This window comes from Aotus nancymaae, unplaced genomic scaffold (genome assembly GCF_030222135.1).
Source record: "Aotus nancymaae isolate 86718 unplaced genomic scaffold, 86718_ANA_hifiasm-v0.15.2.pri h1tg000076l, whole genome shotgun sequence".
NCBI classification, from domain to species: Eukaryota; Metazoa; Chordata; class Mammalia; order Primates; family Aotidae; genus Aotus; species Aotus nancymaae.
In genome coordinates this window covers 3,640,898-3,660,227 of record NW_026988491.1, presented here as the reverse complement: position 1 = coordinate 3,660,227, position 19,330 = coordinate 3,640,898, and the positions used below count along the sequence as shown (strand labels likewise).

The 19,330-nt window shown below is 43.9% G+C and overlaps 1 protein-coding gene across 1 annotated transcript; it reads right to left on the bottom strand.

Annotated features, from left to right (window-relative positions):
* Nucleotides 1-3,889: 3,889 nt before the first annotated feature.
* CCDC117 (coiled-coil domain containing 117) lies at nt 3,890-18,125 on the bottom strand. The gene is made up of 4 exons (XM_064367876.1): nt 17,766-18,125; nt 12,163-12,387; nt 9,580-9,717; nt 3,890-7,082 (listed from the first exon to the last, which is right to left on the bottom strand). The coding sequence occupies exons 2-4, from the start codon at nt 12,228-12,230 to the stop codon at nt 6,845-6,847; spliced, it is 444 nt and encodes a 147-aa protein (XP_064223946.1). The 5' UTR covers nt 12,231-12,387; nt 17,766-18,125; the 3' UTR covers nt 3,890-6,844.
* Nucleotides 18,126-19,330: the final 1,205 nt, after the last annotated feature.

The window sequence follows — 19,330 nt, the reverse complement described above, 5'->3', positions numbered from 1 at the left end:
AGTAGAAAAAAGGAGGCAGGATTCAGAGAATCCCAAACAGCAAGGCAAAGTGAGCTATAGAATGCCTTTGGTGTAGACCGGGTGCAGTGGCTCATGCCTGTAATCCCAACACTTTGGGAGGCTGAGGTGGGTGGATCAGCTGAGGTCGGGAGTTCGAGACCAGCCTGACAAACATGGAGAAACCCCAACCCTACTAAAAATACAAAATTAGCCAGGCATGATGGCACATGCCTATAATCCCAGCTACTTGGGAGGCTGAGACAGAATTGCTTGAACCCAGGAGGCAGAGGTTGCAGTGAGCCGAAATTGTACAATTGCACTCCATTTCGCTCCAACAAGAGTAAAACTATCTCCAAAAAAAAAAAAAGGAATAGGAATACCTTTGGTATAGTAGCTGGAGGCAAGTCAGCTGCCTTCAAGATCTGGTCACTGAAGCCAGACCACAATGCAAGCTTGCTTAGGCTCTTAAGTTTCTTAAGAAATTTATAGGCCAGGCACAGTGGCTCATACCTATAATCCCAGCACTTTGGGAGGCTGAGGCCAGCAGATTGCTTGAGCTGAGTTCAAGACCAGCCTGGACAACATGGCAAAACCCTGTCTCCACCAAAAGTAAAAAAAAAAATAGGCATGGTGGTGTGCACCGGTGATCCCAGCTACTCAGGAGGCCAAGTGGTGGAGGTTGCAGTCAGCCAAGATAAGCAGCGCTGCACTCCAGACTGGGTGACAAAGCAAGACCGCCTAAAACAAAAAAAGTTTCTGTATTATAAAAACAGCCTCCAGCTGACCCCATGATTGAAAACTTTATCTCACCTGAATTTCTATAACTCTGCAAACCTTAGTGCCAAGAATCTATTTAGGGATTGTATAGGCAGATGTAATTACAGATGTACTTTAGCCTCTATCATTATAGCACAAGCATCTGAAGGTTGAGGCTTAAGTTATTTATATTCAATGACATCACATGAAAGAGGCAGCTGTACTAACAGGACAGGCAGGACATATATAACCTGTGTAGAGTATCAGGGTTTTCATTTCCTGCATAGATGGGTAGAAATTACTAAACAATGCTCAGCCTTGAGAAAACACCTGGTATTCACGGATATTTTCATACTGAAACACCAAATTTAATGGTTAGAACCAAAAATCAAGATACTCCTACAAAACCAAAGTAAGATTTCCATTAAATGCAGAGGGTTTTTTTTTTAAATCTATTTTTCTTTTCATGCATGTTGCAGGGAACAGAGGGTTATCTCATAACTGAGATTGAAGAGGCAAGTGGTAAGATGCCTAGGCCTTGTCACACCAATCTCTTTCTCTCCTTGCTGTTTTTTGTTTAAGACTGAATTTAACTCTCGTCCAGGCTGCAGTGCAGTGGCACCATCTCAGCTCATGGCAACCTCCACCTCCTGGGTTCAAGCAATTCTTCTGTCTCAGCCTCCTGAGTAACTGGGATTACAGGCACCTGCCATCACACCCAACAAATTCTTAATTTTTAGTAGAAACAGGGTTTCACTATGTTAGCCAGGTTGGTCTCAAACTCCTGACCTCAAGTGATCTACTTGCCTCAGCCTCACAAAATGCTGGGATTACAGGCATGAGCCACTGCACCTGGCCCCCTCCCTTGTTTTCTACTAGATATGCTATTGGAGCAGAGAGAAAATAGGGACAGAACTATAGGCAGAAGGTAATACTACTTACTCCAGGCACACTTTAAACTATCAGTTACATTCTAGTCTCTTAAGAATTCAATCTTGGCCAAGGTGGGTGGATCACAATGTCAAGAGATCGAGACCATCCTGGTCAACATGGTGAAACCCCATCTCTACTAAAAATACAAAAATTAGCTGGACATGGTGGCATACGCCTGTAATCCCAGCTACTCAGGAGGCTGAGGCAGAATTGCTTGAACCCAGGAGGCGGAGGTTGCAGTGAGCCAAGATCGCGCCATTGCACTCCAGCCTGGGTAACAAGAGCGAAACTCCGTCTCAACAAAAAAAAAAAGAATTCAATCTTTATTCTTGTGACTTATAAATTTCATTAAGAAACAGGAAGACGGCCAGTCATGGTGGTTCACATCTATAATCCCAGCACTTTGGGAGGCCAAGGTGGGAGGATGGCTTGAGTCCAGTTTGAGACCAGCTTGGGCAACAAAGTGAGACCCCATCTCTAAAAAATAAATACATAAATCATGAAGAAATAAAAAAGAAACAGGAAGACTGGCTTGTTTACCTAGCAAACAGTTGTTGAAAGAAAACACTGATCTTTTTTTTATAATCTTTTCCCCAGCCCCTTCCCCCCATTTTTTTTTTTTTTGAGACAGGGTCTCAGTTATCCAGGCGGAAGTGCAATGGCAAAATCATGGCTCACTGCAGGCTCTAACTCCTGGACTCAAGCCATCCTCCCACCAGGCCGATCTCAAACTTGAGGGCTTTAAGCAATTTTCCAACTTCGGCCTCCTCCCAAAGTGCTGGGATTATAAGCATGAGCTACAGCACCCAACCAAACATCATTGTCTTGCTGCAGCTATAATCCAAATACTATTCTAACTACAACTACCTCATCTCTAAAATGCTACTGGTAATCTGAGGAACTAGGTAATTAACATAGCTAGAAGATTTGTGCCAAAGTGATACATACTAAACCGTATTTCCTCAAGGAGTTTAATGTTAGACTGCTGAGTTTAATGTTAGACTGTTAACTATATTATTATTTCAATGAAATCTAAATGACATCTTAGGTATTGCTGCAAAGACTCTAAAACCAACCGGTCAAGTGGAAAGAACACTGACTTGAGGAACTAGATGACATGATGTACTTAGGCTTTAGTTTCCAAACCTGCAATTAGCTAATTTTTAGCTGTGACTTCCAAATATTCATTAATTTTCATGCTTTTGTAATTGTATCCCAAACTTAACTCCCCCGCCAACCAAATCAGAAATGCATTTATCAAAGAATGTAAATATGCAGGCAATACTGCCACCCAGTGACCTGCCAAGTCTTAAGAAAGGAACAACCAGCCAGGGGCGGTGGCTCACGCCTGTAATCCCAACAGTTTGGGAGGCCAAGGTGGACGGATAACCTAAGGTCAGGAGTTCAAGACCAGTGTGACTAACATGGAGAAACCCTGTCTCTACTAGTAATACAAAAATTAGGCTCGGTGTGATAGCGGGCACCTGTAATCACAGCTACTAAAAAGGCTGAGGCAGGAGAATCGCTTAACCCGGGAGGTGGAGGTTGCAGTGAGTCAAGATTGCGCCATTGCACTCCAGTCTGGGCAACAAGAGGTAAACTCCGTCTCAAAAAGAAAAAAAAAAAAGAAAGGAACAACCATGTAAGTGAACATCACTGGGTTTTCCAGTCCCCATTTTCAAAGATCCCCAACCTAACGCCCTCTCTGTGAACTCCATGTCATTTCCAACTCTACATTTGGAGACATACATATACATATATATAATATATATACACACCTTTTTCTTTTTTGTAGAGACAAGGTCTTGCTAACATTGCCCAGTCTGGTCTCTCCTAGCCTTAAGTGATCCTCCTGCCTCGGCCTCGCAAAATGCTGGGATTACAGGAGTGCACCATCATACATACCTGGCCCATCTGAACATTTTTGAATACACAGTTACCACTGCCATCTAAATACTAACAATAGCAGCGAATTGCTCTGAGTAGATAGCAGTCTATGGGTTTTAGAATGGCAACACATAGCCTGCCTAGTCTGAGAATAGCTAATTCAAATACGAAACTTAGCTTTATCCCAACATAAGCATCCTTTCAGGATAAATTTAAGTCCCTCACTGATATAAATGCTGCTTCAACTATAATTCAGAGGAAAGGAGATATCTGATTTCATTATTTAAGTGCAGAAATACAAATATCTCAAAAGTCCAAAACACTTAAGTTTTATTGAAAATAAAATACAGAAACATCAGATTCTCATTTTAAAGTAAAATTAACAGCATCTTCCAGAACATTCTAGAACTGAACCATTCTTGTCACTATTGAAAAACAAAGCCAAGTTCCAAATCCAAAATAATAAATGAATCTGCTGGTAAATATTCTTATGGTTCTAGCCCCCACCTTAGTTATTTTTCTAAATTTTACATGTGTACTTTTTCAAAAAATAGCATTTTTTAAGTGATTAATATTTATGAAACTGGACATTCTTCATATTAATTACAAAAACCCCAAAAAAACAAAAACCAAACGCACCCTACTCAAACTCAGATAAAATACACATTTGTTCATTAAAGCTCACCTGCTTTAGATAATTTTTTCTCTTCACACATTAGCATAGTAAGCCAATGTTTGATCCATGCTGCAAAAGCTATACAAAATGAAAAGCCTGGTAACTCCCTAGGGAAATCTTAAGGCAAAAGCAAAAGCAAAAACCTTATGCTACAAAAGTAAAACAAAAAGCAGAGGCATTGGGACTGTGGAGACGGCTCAGATGAATAAGCACCACATGGATGAAGAAAACAATTTTTGTACAAACATTATGCAAGAAGATAAAGTCCAAAAAAAGAACAAAAAACATCAATTATCCTGCGGAAGTAATTATCTTGTCAGGTAACTTGACTCCTGAAATAAGCGCTGTTTGGATTTTAATTAACAGAATCTTAATTCTATCCTACATTCGCCAGTAGTAACAGAGCCTTGTTGGGGGGCTCTTTTCTTCCTTTTCATCGTAAGACCTTTAGTCAGAAGCCTGCCCAACAATTACTACAGAAGACAATCTTAGTGCTTTAGGTCCTTCTTCAGAAAGCTGTCATCTCCCTTTCTACCTTAACACTAACTCCACCTCTGGGCAGTCACTTCACGTTTTTGTGTTGCACTAGAACACATTTTTTAGCACGGAGATTTATTTAAGGTTACAAACTTTACAAGTTGGTCCCATTAAACAATGACTACAAGGCAGAAGTTTATCAAACGACATGAATCAAACACTTGCACATTTCAAAATAATACACTTTACATTCATCTCAAAATATGAGATTAAGAAACTATTAGCTGGTTTCCAACTGCTTTCAATACTGATTTGAAGTTTGAATAATTTTACTGTATAGACATTAAATATTTTGTTTAAATATTAAACATTAAATCTTTTCCTGACTATCCAGACAGAGAAAGCAGGAACATGCAAAGAAGCAACAGTCCAATTAATAGACTTGTGACTTCTACGCCATCTGTAACAAGGGGAGGGATTTCAGTAAGGGTTTCAAAAACACCTGGAAGATGGTTTCTAAAAACTCACCTTTATGTGACATAAGCCATTTTTTTCTACAAAGGTATCTGATTCCTACAAAGGGAAAAGAAACCTAGAAAACAAAACTGGGATGGTGTCCTGTTGTGTGATGGAAGGGCATTATACCATTACACTCATTTAATAACTTTTAGTGGATACTCTGTAGCAATAAAGAAATTGTTATTTTACTTTGCCCTATCAGTCCCTGCCACACAGAAGAACTCTTCCTGAGAAACTAAAAATTGCAAACCTGGCTATCCTCAAAGGACACTAGGAACCTAGTTTAGGTACTCAAGATGAAGGCTTCCTGCTAGCAGGAAGCGATTCTCCATGACCTTTTAGGCTTACTGCACAATAGTCTAAGCACCAGTCAAATTGGCTATTTCAAGAAACCTCAATGTCACCTGCTCATGTATTTTCAGCTAATCATTCACTGTTTCCTAAATTAATATTTAAAAACAACTTGCTGGCTGGGCACGGTGGCTCATGTCTACAATCCCAGCATTTTGGGAGGCTGGGGTAGACAGATCACCTGAGGTCAGGAGTTCGAGACCAGTCTGGCCAACATGGCAAAAGCCCGTCTCTACTAAAAATACAAAAATTAGTTGGGCATGGTGGCAGGTGCCTGTAATCCCAGCTACTTGGGAGGCTGAGGCAGGAGAATCGTTTGAACCTGGGAGGTGGAAGTTGTGGTGGAAAAAAAAAAAATAAAAGGATAATAAAACGATAAATGTTTTTGTTTTTAATTACTAAAGTCATCAATGCTGGGTTTAGCTGACAAAGCGCTTTCTTAGGATGAACTGAAGGATGCTTCCCCCACAGGTAATTTGCAGATGGGTTACCTCATAATCTTTTAACTATCACTCAAAGTCAATTAATTTGTAAACATCACTGAATAACTGGGCTTATCTATTATGCAAGGGAAACCAAGGAGCAACAGTGCCACAAAGCAAAAAAGCCTTGAAGGAAAAACTTTCTGTGTATTTTCATTGCATTTTCAGAGTCAAAGAAGAGAGCCACAATACTATTGCTATTTAATCAACAGAGCTGTATTGAATTGATAACTAAATTACAGTTCGTTAAGAAATTAAATTTCTTAGCAACAGATTTAAGCTACTGCTCTCTTCCCTCCTTCTCCCCAATTATATAGTCACCACTGTAAACAGCTCATATCTACAAACTAGGCTGTGACTTAACTGTCAGGATACAGTTGTAGTAGGAGCATCCTTCTTTCTTAATCATCTTTTTTAATTCAAGGAGCATATTCTCCAAGTGTCTGAATAGTCTAGACAATGTGACATATGACTTAAGTCACTCTTACACATACAGCTTCTATACTTGCCTTTGAAGAGACTGTAAACAAGCATTCCTCTAATAAGCCCTACAGAAAACTGCTTTTCCCTTGAGACAAACTTCCTTGGCAAAAAGTTGAATTCAATAAATGGCTACCCAAAATGAGAGTCCCACCCCCAAATCACAGGTGGAGATATTATTACATCTGTTTCATAAAACTTTCAAGTCCCTATAGTATGCAAAGAGGCTCATAACCGAACATAGGATTCTCCTAACATTTGACTCTAGTGTAGAAATTGGCTTCTAGAGTTCCATCTCTTCTTCTGTGCTAGTAGCCGTCTCCAAACTATTATAAAGAGACATCCCTGTTTGCCGAGGTTCCAAAACCAGTTCAGTTCTCTGAGGGAAGGCAGTGCCAGCACCTGCATGTTTATCTTGGCTCTCTCCTGTATAGTTTTTAGCATTAGAGGATGGCTTTGGCTTATCAGAAAGGAGTTCAGGGAGGGATTTCCAGAGAACAAGCTCCATGGAAGGACGGCTCCTAAGACATAAAATACAGATTTTTATAAAAAAATTTTAGGACATAAAAACTGTATGTTGAAAAGCAAACATTACCTAATACCTTAAGGACTAATGGTATCAAAACAGGAGATTCAGAACATACAAACTGATCTTGACTTTCTTTCCTTTTTTTTTTTTTTTTTTTTTTAAAGAGATGAGGTCTTGCCGGGCATGGTGGCGCGTGCCTGTAGTCCCAGCTACTCGGGAGGCTGAGGTGGGAGGATCGCTTGAGCCCAGGAGTTTTGGGCTGTAGTGCGCTATGCCGATTGGGTGTCCACACAAAGTTCATCATCAATATGGTGACCTCCCGGGAGCGGGGGACCACCAGGTTGCCTAAGGAGGGGTGAACCAGCCCAGGTCGGAAACAGAACAGGTCAAAACTCCCGTGCTGATCAGTAGTGGGATCGCGCCTGTGAATAGCCACTGCACTCCAGCCTGGACAACATAGCAAGACCCCGTTTCTAAAAAAAAAAAAAAAATTAAAAGAAAAAAAAAAGAGAGAGATGAAGTCTTGCTGTGTTGTCCAGGGTGGAGTACAGTGACACAATCATAGCTCACTGCAGCCTTTAACTCCTGGGCTCAAGCAATCTACCCACTTCAGCCTTCCTAGTAATTAGGACTACAGGCACACACCGCCATGCCTGGCTCCAACTGACCTTTAGAAGGCCCCTCAAATACATAAAATTGCACACTTCAACATGCATGTGTAATCAAATCGTGTGGTTGTAATGATGCTGTGATTATAAGTATTTAAACATCCAATGTGATAACATAGAGCCCTTGATTGTTAGAAATTTTTTAAAATTGTGGTTAATATTTGATATGGGCAGCTAGCTTACACTAAATCATTATAAATGAAAAGGAAACACTGGACAAACATATTTAAAAGTATTTCAGATGCTTTTTGCTTAGTTCAGGTACAAAGTATAATGATTCATGGGCTGGTCGTGGTGGCTCACGCCTATAATCCTAGCCCTCTGGGAGGCCAAGGCAGGCAGATGGTTTGAGCCCAGGAGTTAGCGAACAGTCTGGGCAATGTGGCAAATCTCAGCTCTACAAAAAATACAAAAATTAGCTTGGTGTGGTGGCAGATGCCTGCAGTACCAGCTACTCCGGAGGCTGAGGTAGATCACCTGAGCCCGGGAAGTCAAGGCTGTGGTGAGCTGTGATCATGCCACTGCACCCCAGCCTGGGCGACAGGGTGAGACCCTGCCTCAAAAATAAAAAAAATTAAAAATTAAAAAAAAAAAAACACTTCATGGTTAAGGCAAAATGACTATGTTACACACACACACTGTGTCAGGGATGGTGTCTGACAAAGCAAAAATAAAACTTTAAAACAACGAAAACACCCTCCAAGGCTAGCTTCTGGAAAACTACCAAGAGCAGAAAGTGCTATGTTTTAGGCTGGAGGGCAATGTGACCAGCTTAATTCTGGCTAAACTATTTATCCACCCTTAGGGCTAGGTAGTTAATTATAAGCTCAAGCTAGGACCCTAATGCAAAACCTCTGTGATCAAAAACCAAATAGCTGCTGAACCTCTGAGCACAAATCATCTCCACTGTAACCAAAGGCAGTAATGTCTCATCTATCTGGCCTCACTGAGACTGGCGTCCTAAGAGGCTTTTCCAGATACCTGAAACTTACCCTCATTGAGTACCAACTAGATTTAAAGTCTTTGTAGGCAATATCTAAATGGCACTTTATAACTAACTCCCCTACTATTTTACATAGTGAATAATGACAATTTGAGATCATGGAGGCTTCAGGGACTACAGGATTACAGGGCTAATCATTACTCACCGGCCCAAGGCCACTTTACTTTTTAGGTTATTGTGTTTGCTTTCCAGTTTACTTTCTTGTCCTCACTGTAGTCACAGTTCCCTAGTTTGATCTACTCTCATTTTCTATTTCTGCTTCTACTCTGATGATCTAGGAAACAAGATAACTGAGCTCATAAACTGTTTAGATTAAGAGCAAAATAGCTCTACCAAAGGCCTGGAAGGACTATGCTATGAGCCAAGAATATGAGCTTTGTTTTGCAGTCTTTGCAGTAACTACTTTGACTGCTGGGTCACTTTAATTTTTGTTTCCTAGGCTTCAATGTTGTTCCTGGATAACTTAGAAAGCCAGGTAACAGGAGCCTTTGAAATGTGGTTTATATATCCTATCACAAGAACTTGAGAGAGTGGGCTCTCTTGCCAATCATCCCATTTCCAAGTATCATAGACTGCAGTGCATTTCAGGTCTTCAAAGGAACCAAAGAGTAAGTAGGCAAGGCAGCCACTTCCCCATACTTCAAATCCCTACTTGCAAAGCACTTTGCTCACCCCTAATGGACTAAAAGAAAGCCAATCTCCAATTGCCTGGTGATCAGGAGATAAAAAGAGCTGACTAGGATAGGATAGGCAGAATCTAAACATTGGGTTTTCCCTCCAGTATCATAATTAATTAGAAATCAGGTACCAAAACTTACAAAGATTCAATTATTTTCTTTGTAAAAACTTCATCAAATTCCCTCTTCAAACCTGTTTTCATGGTATCAGAAAGGACAAGACTGGGAAGATGGTTAACATTTCTGTCAGCTTCAACTTCTTCATCTTCATCAATTATCCTAAATCAATTAAGGCAGCAGAAGCAAAGAAAGAAAAAATATCTAGTCAAGCTATTATATATATTCTAGTATTTGGACAAAATTTTAAAAATAAAAAAAGGACAAAAGCAATAATACAGCAATAGACCAAGCAAAAAATAAAGCTATAACTGAGTATAAAAAGTATACTCAGGCCAGGCGTGGTGGCTTACGCCTGTAATCCCAGCACATTGGAAGCCCCTGGCGGGCGGATAAGAAGGTCAAGAGTTCAAGACCAGCCTGGCCAATATGGTGAAACTCTATCTCTACTAAAAACACAAAACTTAGCTGGGCTTGGTGGTGGGTGCCTGTAGTCCCAGCTACTCGGGAGGCTGAGCCAGGAGAATCACTTGAACCCAGGAGGCAGAGGTTGCAGTGAGTGACTACACTCCACCCGGGGCAAGAGTGAGACTCCGTCTTAAAAAAAAAAATTAGATCTGGCCGGGCACGGTGGCTCACGCCTGTAATCCCAGCACTTTGGGAGGCCGAGGCGGGTGGATCATGAGGTCAAGAGATCGAGACCATCCTGGTCAACATGGTGAAACCCCGTCTCTACTAAAAATACAAAAAATTAGCTGGGCACGGTGGCGCGTGCCTGTAATCCCAGCTACTCAGGAGGCTGAGGCAGGAGAATTGCCTGAACCCAGGAGGCGGAGGTTGCGGTGAGCCGAGATCGCGCCATTGCACTCCAGCCTGAGTAACAAGAGCGAAACTCTGTCTCAAAAAAAAAAAAAAAAAAAATTAGATCTATGAGAAGAATTCACTTTAAAAGCATACACTTGGCTGGGCGTGGTGGCTCACGCCTGTAATCCCAGCACCTAGGGAGGCCGAGGCAGGTGGATCACAAGGTCAAGAGATCAAGACCATCCTGGTCAACATGGTGAAACCCCGTCTCTACTAAAAATACAAAAAATTAGCTGGGCATGGTGGCGCGTGCCTGTAATCCCAGCTACTCAGGAAGCTGAGGCAGGAGAATTGCCTGAACCCAGGAGGCGGAGGTTGCGGTGAGCCGAGATCGCGCCATTGCACTCCAGCCTGGGTAAAAAGAGCGAAACTCCGTCTCAAAAAAAAAAAAAAAAAAAAAAAAAAAAAAAGCATACACTTGGCCGGGCGTGGTGGCTCACACCCATAATCCCACCACTTTGGGAGGCCGAGGTGGGTGGATCACAAAATCAGGAGTTCGAGACCAGCCTGACCAACATGATGAAACCCTGTCTCTAATACAAATACAAAATTTAGCTGGGTGTGGTGGTGCAAACCTGTAATCCCAGCTACTCACGAGGCTGAGGCAGGACAATCACTTGAACCCGAGAGGCAGAGGTTGCAGTGAGCAGAGTTGTGCCACTGCACTCCAGCCTGAGCAACAGAGCAAGACTCTGTCTTAAAACAAACAAACAAAAAAAAAAGCATACACTTCAGGGCCAGGCGCGATGGCTCACGCCAGTAATCCCAGCAGTTTGGGAGGCTGAGATGGGTGGATCACCTGAGGTCAGGAGTTTTGAGATCAGCCTGGCCAACATGGCGAAACCCTGTCTCTACTAAAAATTCAAAAAAAATTAGCCAGGTCTGGTGGCAGCCACCTATAATCCCAGCTACTTGGGAGGTTGAGGCAGGTTAATCGCTTGAACCCAGGAAGCAAAGGTTGCAGTGAGCTGAGATCATGCCATTGTACTCTAGGCAAAACTCCACCTCAAAAATAAGTAAATTAATTAATAAATAAACGCATAAACTTTGGAAGGCCAAGGCAAGCAGCTTGCTTAAGCCCAGGAATTCATGACCAGCCTGGGCAACATGGCGAAACCCTATCTCTGCAAAAGATACAAAGATTAGCCAGGTGTGGTAGTGTATGCGAACAGTCCCAGCTATTTGGGAGGCTGAGGTGGGCGGATGGGTTGAGCCTGGGAGGTCAAGACTGCAGTGAACCACTGCGCTCCAACGTGGGTGACAAAGCAAGACCCTGTCTCAATTTAAAAAAAAAAAAAAAAAGCAGCTGGGCATGGTGCTTCATGCCTATAATCCCAGCACTTTGGGAGGCCAAGGTGGGCAAATCATCTGAGGTCAGGAATTCAAGACTGGCCTGACCAACACGGTGAAACCCTGTCTGTACTAAAAATACAAAATTAGCCAGGCATGGTGGTGCATGCCTGTAATCCCAGCTACTCTGGATGCTGAGGCAGGAGAATAGCTTGAACCTGGGAGGCAGAGGTTAGAGTGAGCTGAGATCGTGCCATTGCACTCCATCCTAGGTAACAAAAGTGAAACTCGGTCTCAAAAAAAAGGGCACACACTTTGAATTCTCTGACTTCCATAGTTTTTCTGAGAGGCTAACCATCATGTTATCACCAAATGATAAATAGAACTAACTTAAATGAGTTGAGATATTACAAGAGAACAGCAAAAAACCAGCTATATACACTGCCCATTTACCTGTCCTCAATCTCCTGAAGCTTCCTTTGGGCAGCTTCACACTGTGGTTCTCCAGTTGTCTGATCCATTTCTTCACAAATAACATCTAATATCCCAGGTACGGAAAGGCCACTAGTGCAGGGATTTACTCCATGCCCCTCTACATCCTGATGTGCACAAAGAATCCAGTCATTAGGACGAGCACAGAGCTCTGCTTCAGTTATCCTTTTCTTTCTTACTGGACAACTGAAAAAAAGAAAAAAATTCAATGAAAATCCCAACTAACAAAAATGAAATGTATATTATCCCTATCTCCAATCAAATTTTTATATTAAAAAAACTAGTTTTTTGACAGTTTGTGATTATATGATGGAAAATACTGCACTTTTTCCCTGTTATTCTCATAGCCACACTGAAATGTTTTCTTCTACTGCTCTCTGCCAGGTAAAAATGCACCCGCAAGATTTTGCCTGCTCAGATAGTTTTCGATGTGGGAGCTTAAAGAAGTCATTCCTGGCCGGGCGCGGCGGCTCAAGCCTGTAATCCCAGCACTTTGGGAGGCCGAGGCGGGTGGATCACGAGGTCAAGAGATCGAGACCATCCTGGTCAACATGGTGAAACCCCGTCTCTACTAATACAAAAAATTAGCTGGGCACGGTGGCGCGTGTCTGTAATCCCAGCTACTCAGGAGGCTGAGGCAGGAGAATTGCCTGAACCCAGGAGGCGGAGATTGCGGTGAGCCGAGATCGCGCCATTGCACTCCAGCCTGGGTATCAAGAGCGAAACTCCGTCTCAAAAAAAAAAAAAAAAAGAAGTCATTCCTGCTTATTTAGCTCTGGAAAGGTTAAGTGGGAAGTAAAGAAACCAAAAGTCAGCTGGGCATGGTGGCTTACATCTGAAATATGGGCACTTGGAGTGGCTGAGGTGGGAGGATCACTTGAGACCAGAGTTCAAAGACCACCTTGGGCAACACAGCGAGAACCCACCACAAACCAAAAAAAAAAAAAAAAAAAGAAAAAAGAAATCAAAAAACCAAAAGTCAGCCATTCAGCGTCATATTTTATCATACTGTGACTGCTCCATCAAACATATGGGGAGATGGTCTGGCAGCCATTCTATATTCCCTTAGGGCAAAAATGTATATCTCATGAGGTTTGTTCAAAGTATTAATACCACAGGTGTGGGTGACAGTATTAATTTCTTGGTCCCCTTCAAAACTTCAGAGGCTCTAACAGTGTCCAACGAATTGTGGGGTCCAATTTTCTCCCACTTTGCAACATACTGTCTTCACATCCCAAACAAATTTGTACTTCATAGAAACTTTAGAATTCATCAAATCCATTACTTTATTATTATTTTTTTTAATTTGGAAACTAGGAACTAGAAAAACTAACCTGGCTTCTCCAAAGTGTCACTACAGCTCCTGAATCTCACCTCCATCCCATTTTTACTAACTCCCTGAACCTTCTTAAGGAGGTTCAACTCTTCAAGAGCTTACCACAAACTAGTATTTGCAAGCACTATGATATACCCAGTGTTTAGCTGAAAGCTGTCTGAAACAAGCTGAATAGTCAATCAGTCCTGTTCTATTATGTATGTAGACCAAAAGTATTTTATTGCCTGGGCATCAGCAAGTACCGTCTCAAGGCCAGAATACAGCTCTACAACCAAAAAAAAAAAAAAAAATTACCGATGGCTACCATAGCCTCTGATTCTCTAAACTGAGGGTCAGAGGAAAAGGCATGTATTTTACAAAAAGAAATTTCTATTCCATGTTAAGTCTGTGAAATCCAACTAAAGTCTCTGGCAATATAAAATCTGACAACTAACAGATCTCTCAAACATATATATGTTTGTCACCAGGTGCCAGGCTGGAGTGTGAGGTATTGAGATCTCAACTCACTGCAACCTCTGCCTCCTGGGTTCACGCAATTCTGCCTCAGTCTCCTGAGTAGCTGGGACTATAGGTGCGTGCCACCACATCCAACTCATTTTTGTATTTTAGTAGAGATGGGGTTTCACCATGTTGGTCAGGATGGTCTTGATCTCTTGAGCTTGTGATCTGCTCACCTCAGCCTCCCAAAGTGCTGGTATTACAGGTGTGAGCCATCGTGCCCAGCCAAACCTAGATTTTTTAATACAATCAACTACTAAACAAAACGTTTGGTTTATAATTAGTTTTAACTCCTAAGAAAGCATTAAGAATGTTTAGCTAGGCCGGGCGCGGTGGCTCACGCCTGTAATCCCAGTACTTTGGGAGGCCGAGGTGGGTGGATCATGAGGTCAAGAGATCAAGACCATCCTGGTCAATATGGTGACACCCCATCTCTACTAAAAACACAAAAATTAGCTGGACTTGGTGGCACGTGCCTGTAATCCCAGCTACTCGGGAGGCTGAGGCAGGAGAATTGCTTGAACCCAGGAGATGGAGGTTGCGGTGAGCTGAGATCGTGCCATTGCACTCCAGCCTGGGCAACAAGAGTGAAACTCCATAAAAAAAAAAAAAAAAAATTGGCTGGGCACAGTGGCTCACGCCTATAATCCCAGCACTTTGGGAGGCCGAGACAGGTGGATCACCAGGTCAAGAAATCGAGACCATCCTGGTCAACATGGTGAAACCCTGTCTCTACTAAAAATACAAAAATTAGCTGGGCATGGTGGCGCATGCCTGTAGTCCCAGCTGCTCAGAAGGCTGAGGCAGGAGAATTGCTTGAACCCAGGAGATGGAGGTTGCGGTGAGCCGAGATCGTGCCATTGCACTCCAGCCTGGGTAACAAGAGCGAAACTCCGTCTCAAAAAAAAAAAAAAAAAAATTAAATGTACACACTTTAAGACCCAGCAATTCCACATCAAGGAATCCATTCAATTCATATACTTGCAAACACACGCAAAGAACTTCAAAAGAATGGTCAGGCTGGCCAGGCATGGTGGCTCACGCCTGTAATCCCAGCACTTTGGGAGGCCGACATGGGTGGATCACCTGAGGTCAGGAGTTCGAGACCAGCCTGGCCAATATGGTGACACCCTATCTATACTTTTTATTTTATTTTATATTATTTTATTTTGAGACGGAGTTTCGCTGTTGTTACCCAGGCTGGAGTGCAATGACGCCATCTCGGCTCACCGCAACCTCCGCCTCCTGGATTCAGGCAATTCTCCTGCCTCAGCCTCCTGAGTAGCTGGGATTACAGGCACGCGCCACCATGCCCAGCTAATTTTCTGTATTTTTAGTAGAGACGGGGTTTTACCATGTTGACCAGGATGGTCTCAATCTCTTGACCTCGTGATCCACCCGCCTCGGCCTCCCAAAGTGCTGGGATTACAGGCGTGAGCCACCGCGCCCAGCCTCTATTTTTTATTTAAAAAAGAAAAAAAGAATGGTCAGGGTAGATTTGTAATAGCAAAAGATTAGAAATAACTTAGAAATCCAGCAACAGGGCCAGGCGAGGTGGTTCATGCCTGTAATCCCAACACTTTGGGAGGCCAAGGCGGGCGAATCACAAGGTCAGGAGATCAAGACCAGCCTGGCCAGCATGGTGAAACCCTGTCTCTTCTAAAAATACAAAAATTAGCTGGGCGTGGTGGCGGACGCCTGTAATCCCAGCTACTCTGGAGGCTGAGGCAGAAGAATTGCTTGAACTCAGGAGTCGGAAGTTGTAATGAACCAAGATCGCGCCACCTGCACTCCAGCCTGGCAAGAGAGCGAGATTCGGTCTCAAAGAAATCCATCAATATGAAATTGGTTAATTATCTATACCAAGTCCTACAACAGAATTCCACTCACTATTGAAAGAGAAATTACATAAACTTCTATGTGTTGACACAGAACAAGCTACAGGAGAGGAAACTGAAAAGATCAATGTGTTGCACAGTGTGAACAATATCTTCCTACAAAGGTAAAAAAAAAACAGCCACAGCCAGGTGTGGTGGCTCACTCCTGTAATCCCAACACTGTGGGAGGGAGGCCAAGGCAGGTGGATAACAGGTCAGAAGTTCGAGACCAGCCTGGCCAATGTGGTGAAACCCTATCTCTATTAAAAATACAAAAATTCGGCCGGGCGCGGTGGCTCACACCTGTAATCCCAGCACTTTGGGAGGCCGAAGCGGGTGGATCACGAGGTCAAGAGATCGAGACCATCCTGGTCAACATGGTGAAACCCCGTCTCTACTAAAAATACAAAAAATTAGCTGGGTGTGGTGGCGCGTGCCTGTAATCCCAGCTACTCAGGAGGCTGAGGCAGGAGAATTGCCTGAACCCAGGAGGCGGAGGTTGCGGTGAGCCGAGATCGCGCCATTGCACTCCAGCCTGGGTAACAAGAGCGAAACTCCATTTCAAAAAAAAAAAAAAAACAAAAACAAAAATTAGCCAGACGTGGTGCCACATGCCTGTGATCCCAGCTACTCAGGAGGCTGAGGCAGGAGAATTGCCTGAACCTGGGAGGCAGAGGTTGCCATGAGCCAAGACTGCACCATTGCACTCCAGCCCAGGCAACAAGAGCTAAACTCCATCTCAAAAAACAAACAAAAAACCAACAGCCACTGCACTCCAGCCTGAGTGACAGAATGAGACTGTCTCAAAAAAAAAAAGAAAGAAAAAGACTTGATGCTACCATGCTGGGGAAAAAAAAAAGAAAAATACTTGTAAACTTGGTAAATTTTTAGATTATCTTCTAAAAGAGACATGGAAAACTGGTAATGGGTTGTCTGGTCAGAGGGAGAACTAGGGGTGTAGAGTAAAAGACTTTTTAATAAGGTCTGTTGCCACAGTTCACAACTGCAATCCTAGAGTGGGGAATATTGCTTGAGGGCAGAAGTTCTTGACCAGACTGGGCAACATAGTGAGACACCATCTCTACAAAAATTTTTTTTAGAAATTAGCTGAGCGTGGTGGCACATTCTGTAGTCTCAGCTATTCAGGAGGCTGAAGCTGAGGGATCATTTGAACCCAAGGAGTTTGAGGCTGCAGTGAGCTGTGATCACACAACTGCACTCCAGCTTGGGTGACAGATACCCTGATTCAAAGAAAAAAAAAAAACGACTTTTTTTTTTTTTTTTTTTTTTTTTTTTTGAGATGGAGTTTCGCTCGTCACCCAGGCTGGAGTGCAATGGCGCAATCTCAGCTCACCGCAACCTCCACCTCCTGGGTTCAGGCAATTCTCCTGCCTCAGCCTCCCGAGTAGCTGGGACTACAGGGGCGCGCCACTATGCCCAACTAATTTTTTTGTATTTTTTTAGTAGAGACGGGGTTTCACCATGTTGACCAGAATGGTCTCGATCTCTTGACCTCGTGATCCACCCGCCTCGGCCTCCCAAAGTGCTGGGATTACAGGCATGAGCCACCATGCCTGGCCAAAAAAAGACTTCTCAATATGTATCCTTTAAATTATTCTACTTTGTGCATGTGATACTAAGATGATTCATAATCCAAACATTACAATTTAAGGAGCAAAGTTTCCCTCTGACCTGTCTGCCTGCCACTGTTACTTCCTCTAAAAGACAAATACTGTTACTAATTTCTATGTCACTTTCCAGAGACACTCATCTAATGTTTCACCTTTTCAAACAAGTAATTTGTCTGTAACGTATGTTCAATTAATGGTGAATAAACAGCCACTGAAACTTACTCATCCTCCTCCTCCTCTGGCTTGTGTTTCTTTTTACAGTGAACAGAAACACTGTTGAAACAAACAAAAATCAGTCAGTTGAGAAATGTACTTGAGACTGCTTTCAGTATCAGTATCCTCTTTCTTGCTACAATTATCTTGCTCATCCCCACATACCAAACGTCCCTTTCCGAGCCTAGTGGGATGGGTACAGATCACAGGTCAGCCGGGTTAACTGTGCATTGCCCCGACTTACCTGGACATTGAAATCTCAACTTGCCGTTTTGTCAAGGTAATGGGAGACAGATTACGGAGGACCAAACTAGGGAAAACGTTCTCTGGGCAGGAGCTGTGCTAAGCACTTTATTTGCATAATCTCACTAAGAGGACCTACTTCTGTCCCACGCTTGGCATACTTTGCAGATGAGACACTGAAAGTTGTCACTAACAGCGGCCATGCGGAGGGGGCACCCAGACCGAGTCGCCCAGGTTCCAATTGGCAAAGACTCACTTCTCGGGGACGCAGTCGGGCCGAGGTTAGCACCGGACTCCTGGGCTGTGCGACCCAAAGCGACTTACAGTTAACGTCTCTGTGGATCAGTTTCTTTAACTGTAAACTGGGCTGCGAAGCTCCCGCGGAGGGTCGTGGGGAGGGAGGGTCTGTGAGCAAGCCACGGCGAGGAGCCCGCGCCCGTCGCGTAGGGGCGCCCAACCTGCCCGCCCGCCCTGCGCCTGACCGGTCCTCACCGTCCGCGCGCCGCACTCCCGCCGGGGCTGCTGGGGACGACGCGGGGTCCCGGCCGCGGGGCCAGCTCGGCGCCGTCCGCCCCCGGCGGGAAGGCCCGGCCGGGGAAGGCAGGCGGCGGCGGCTGCAGGATGTCCGAGGTGCTGCTCAGGGGGAGGCCGCTGAAGGGCCGGCCGAGCGCAGCCACAGCCGCCGAGACGAGGAGGCTATGACCGCGGCCTCGGCCGCCCGTGTCCCCAGGCCTGGCAGCCGCAGCCACAACGACTACCGAAAGGCCTCCGCCTTCAAGCCCGCTCTCTAACGCACGTCACGCCTTCTAGAAGCCTCCACCTCGGGCCACTCAGGAGCATGCCGGGATTTTTTGTGTGTAGAGGGCCGCTGCCGCGAGGGATGCCGGGCTTTGCAGTCCTTCCAGACTACAAATAAAATGGCTGCTTCTCTACCTCTTCTCTGGGGCTTGAGGGTGTGGCTGACTGGCCGAGCCTATAACTTCTGATCAAATCCTCACCTCTCAAGTTTCGTAACTTCTCTGTACCTCAGTTTCCACAGTAGTAAGATGAGATAATAATAGTACATATAATCATAGAGTTGCTGTGTGGAGTAATGAATTTTTTAAAAAAATTTTTGAAACGGAGTTTTATTCTTGTTGCCCAGGCTGGCTCACTGCAACCTCCGCCTCCCGGGTTCAAGCGATTCTCCTGTCTCAGCCTCCCGAATAGCTGGGATTACAGGCACGTGCCACCATGCCTGACTAATTTTTGTATTTTTAGTAGAGACGACCTTTTGCCATGTTGGCCAGGATGATCTCGATTTCCCGACCTCATGATCTGCGCGCCTCGGC

What these genes read in the sequence shown, in the direction of transcription:
- CCDC117 (XM_064367876.1), bottom strand. Translation starts at nt 12,230, where the DNA reads ATGGATCAGACAACTGGAGAACCACAGTGTGAAGCTGCCCAAAGGAAG. An exon ending in CTTCAGGAGATTGAGGACAG is followed by an intron (nt 9,718 to 12,162) that starts GTAAATGGGCAG and finishes TAATTGATTTAG; the next exon opens with GATAATTGATGAAGATGAAG. An exon ending in AAGAAAATAATTGAATCTTT is followed by an intron (nt 7,083 to 9,579) that starts GTAAGTTTTGGT and finishes TTTATGTCTTAG; the next exon opens with GAGCCGTCCTTCCATGGAGC.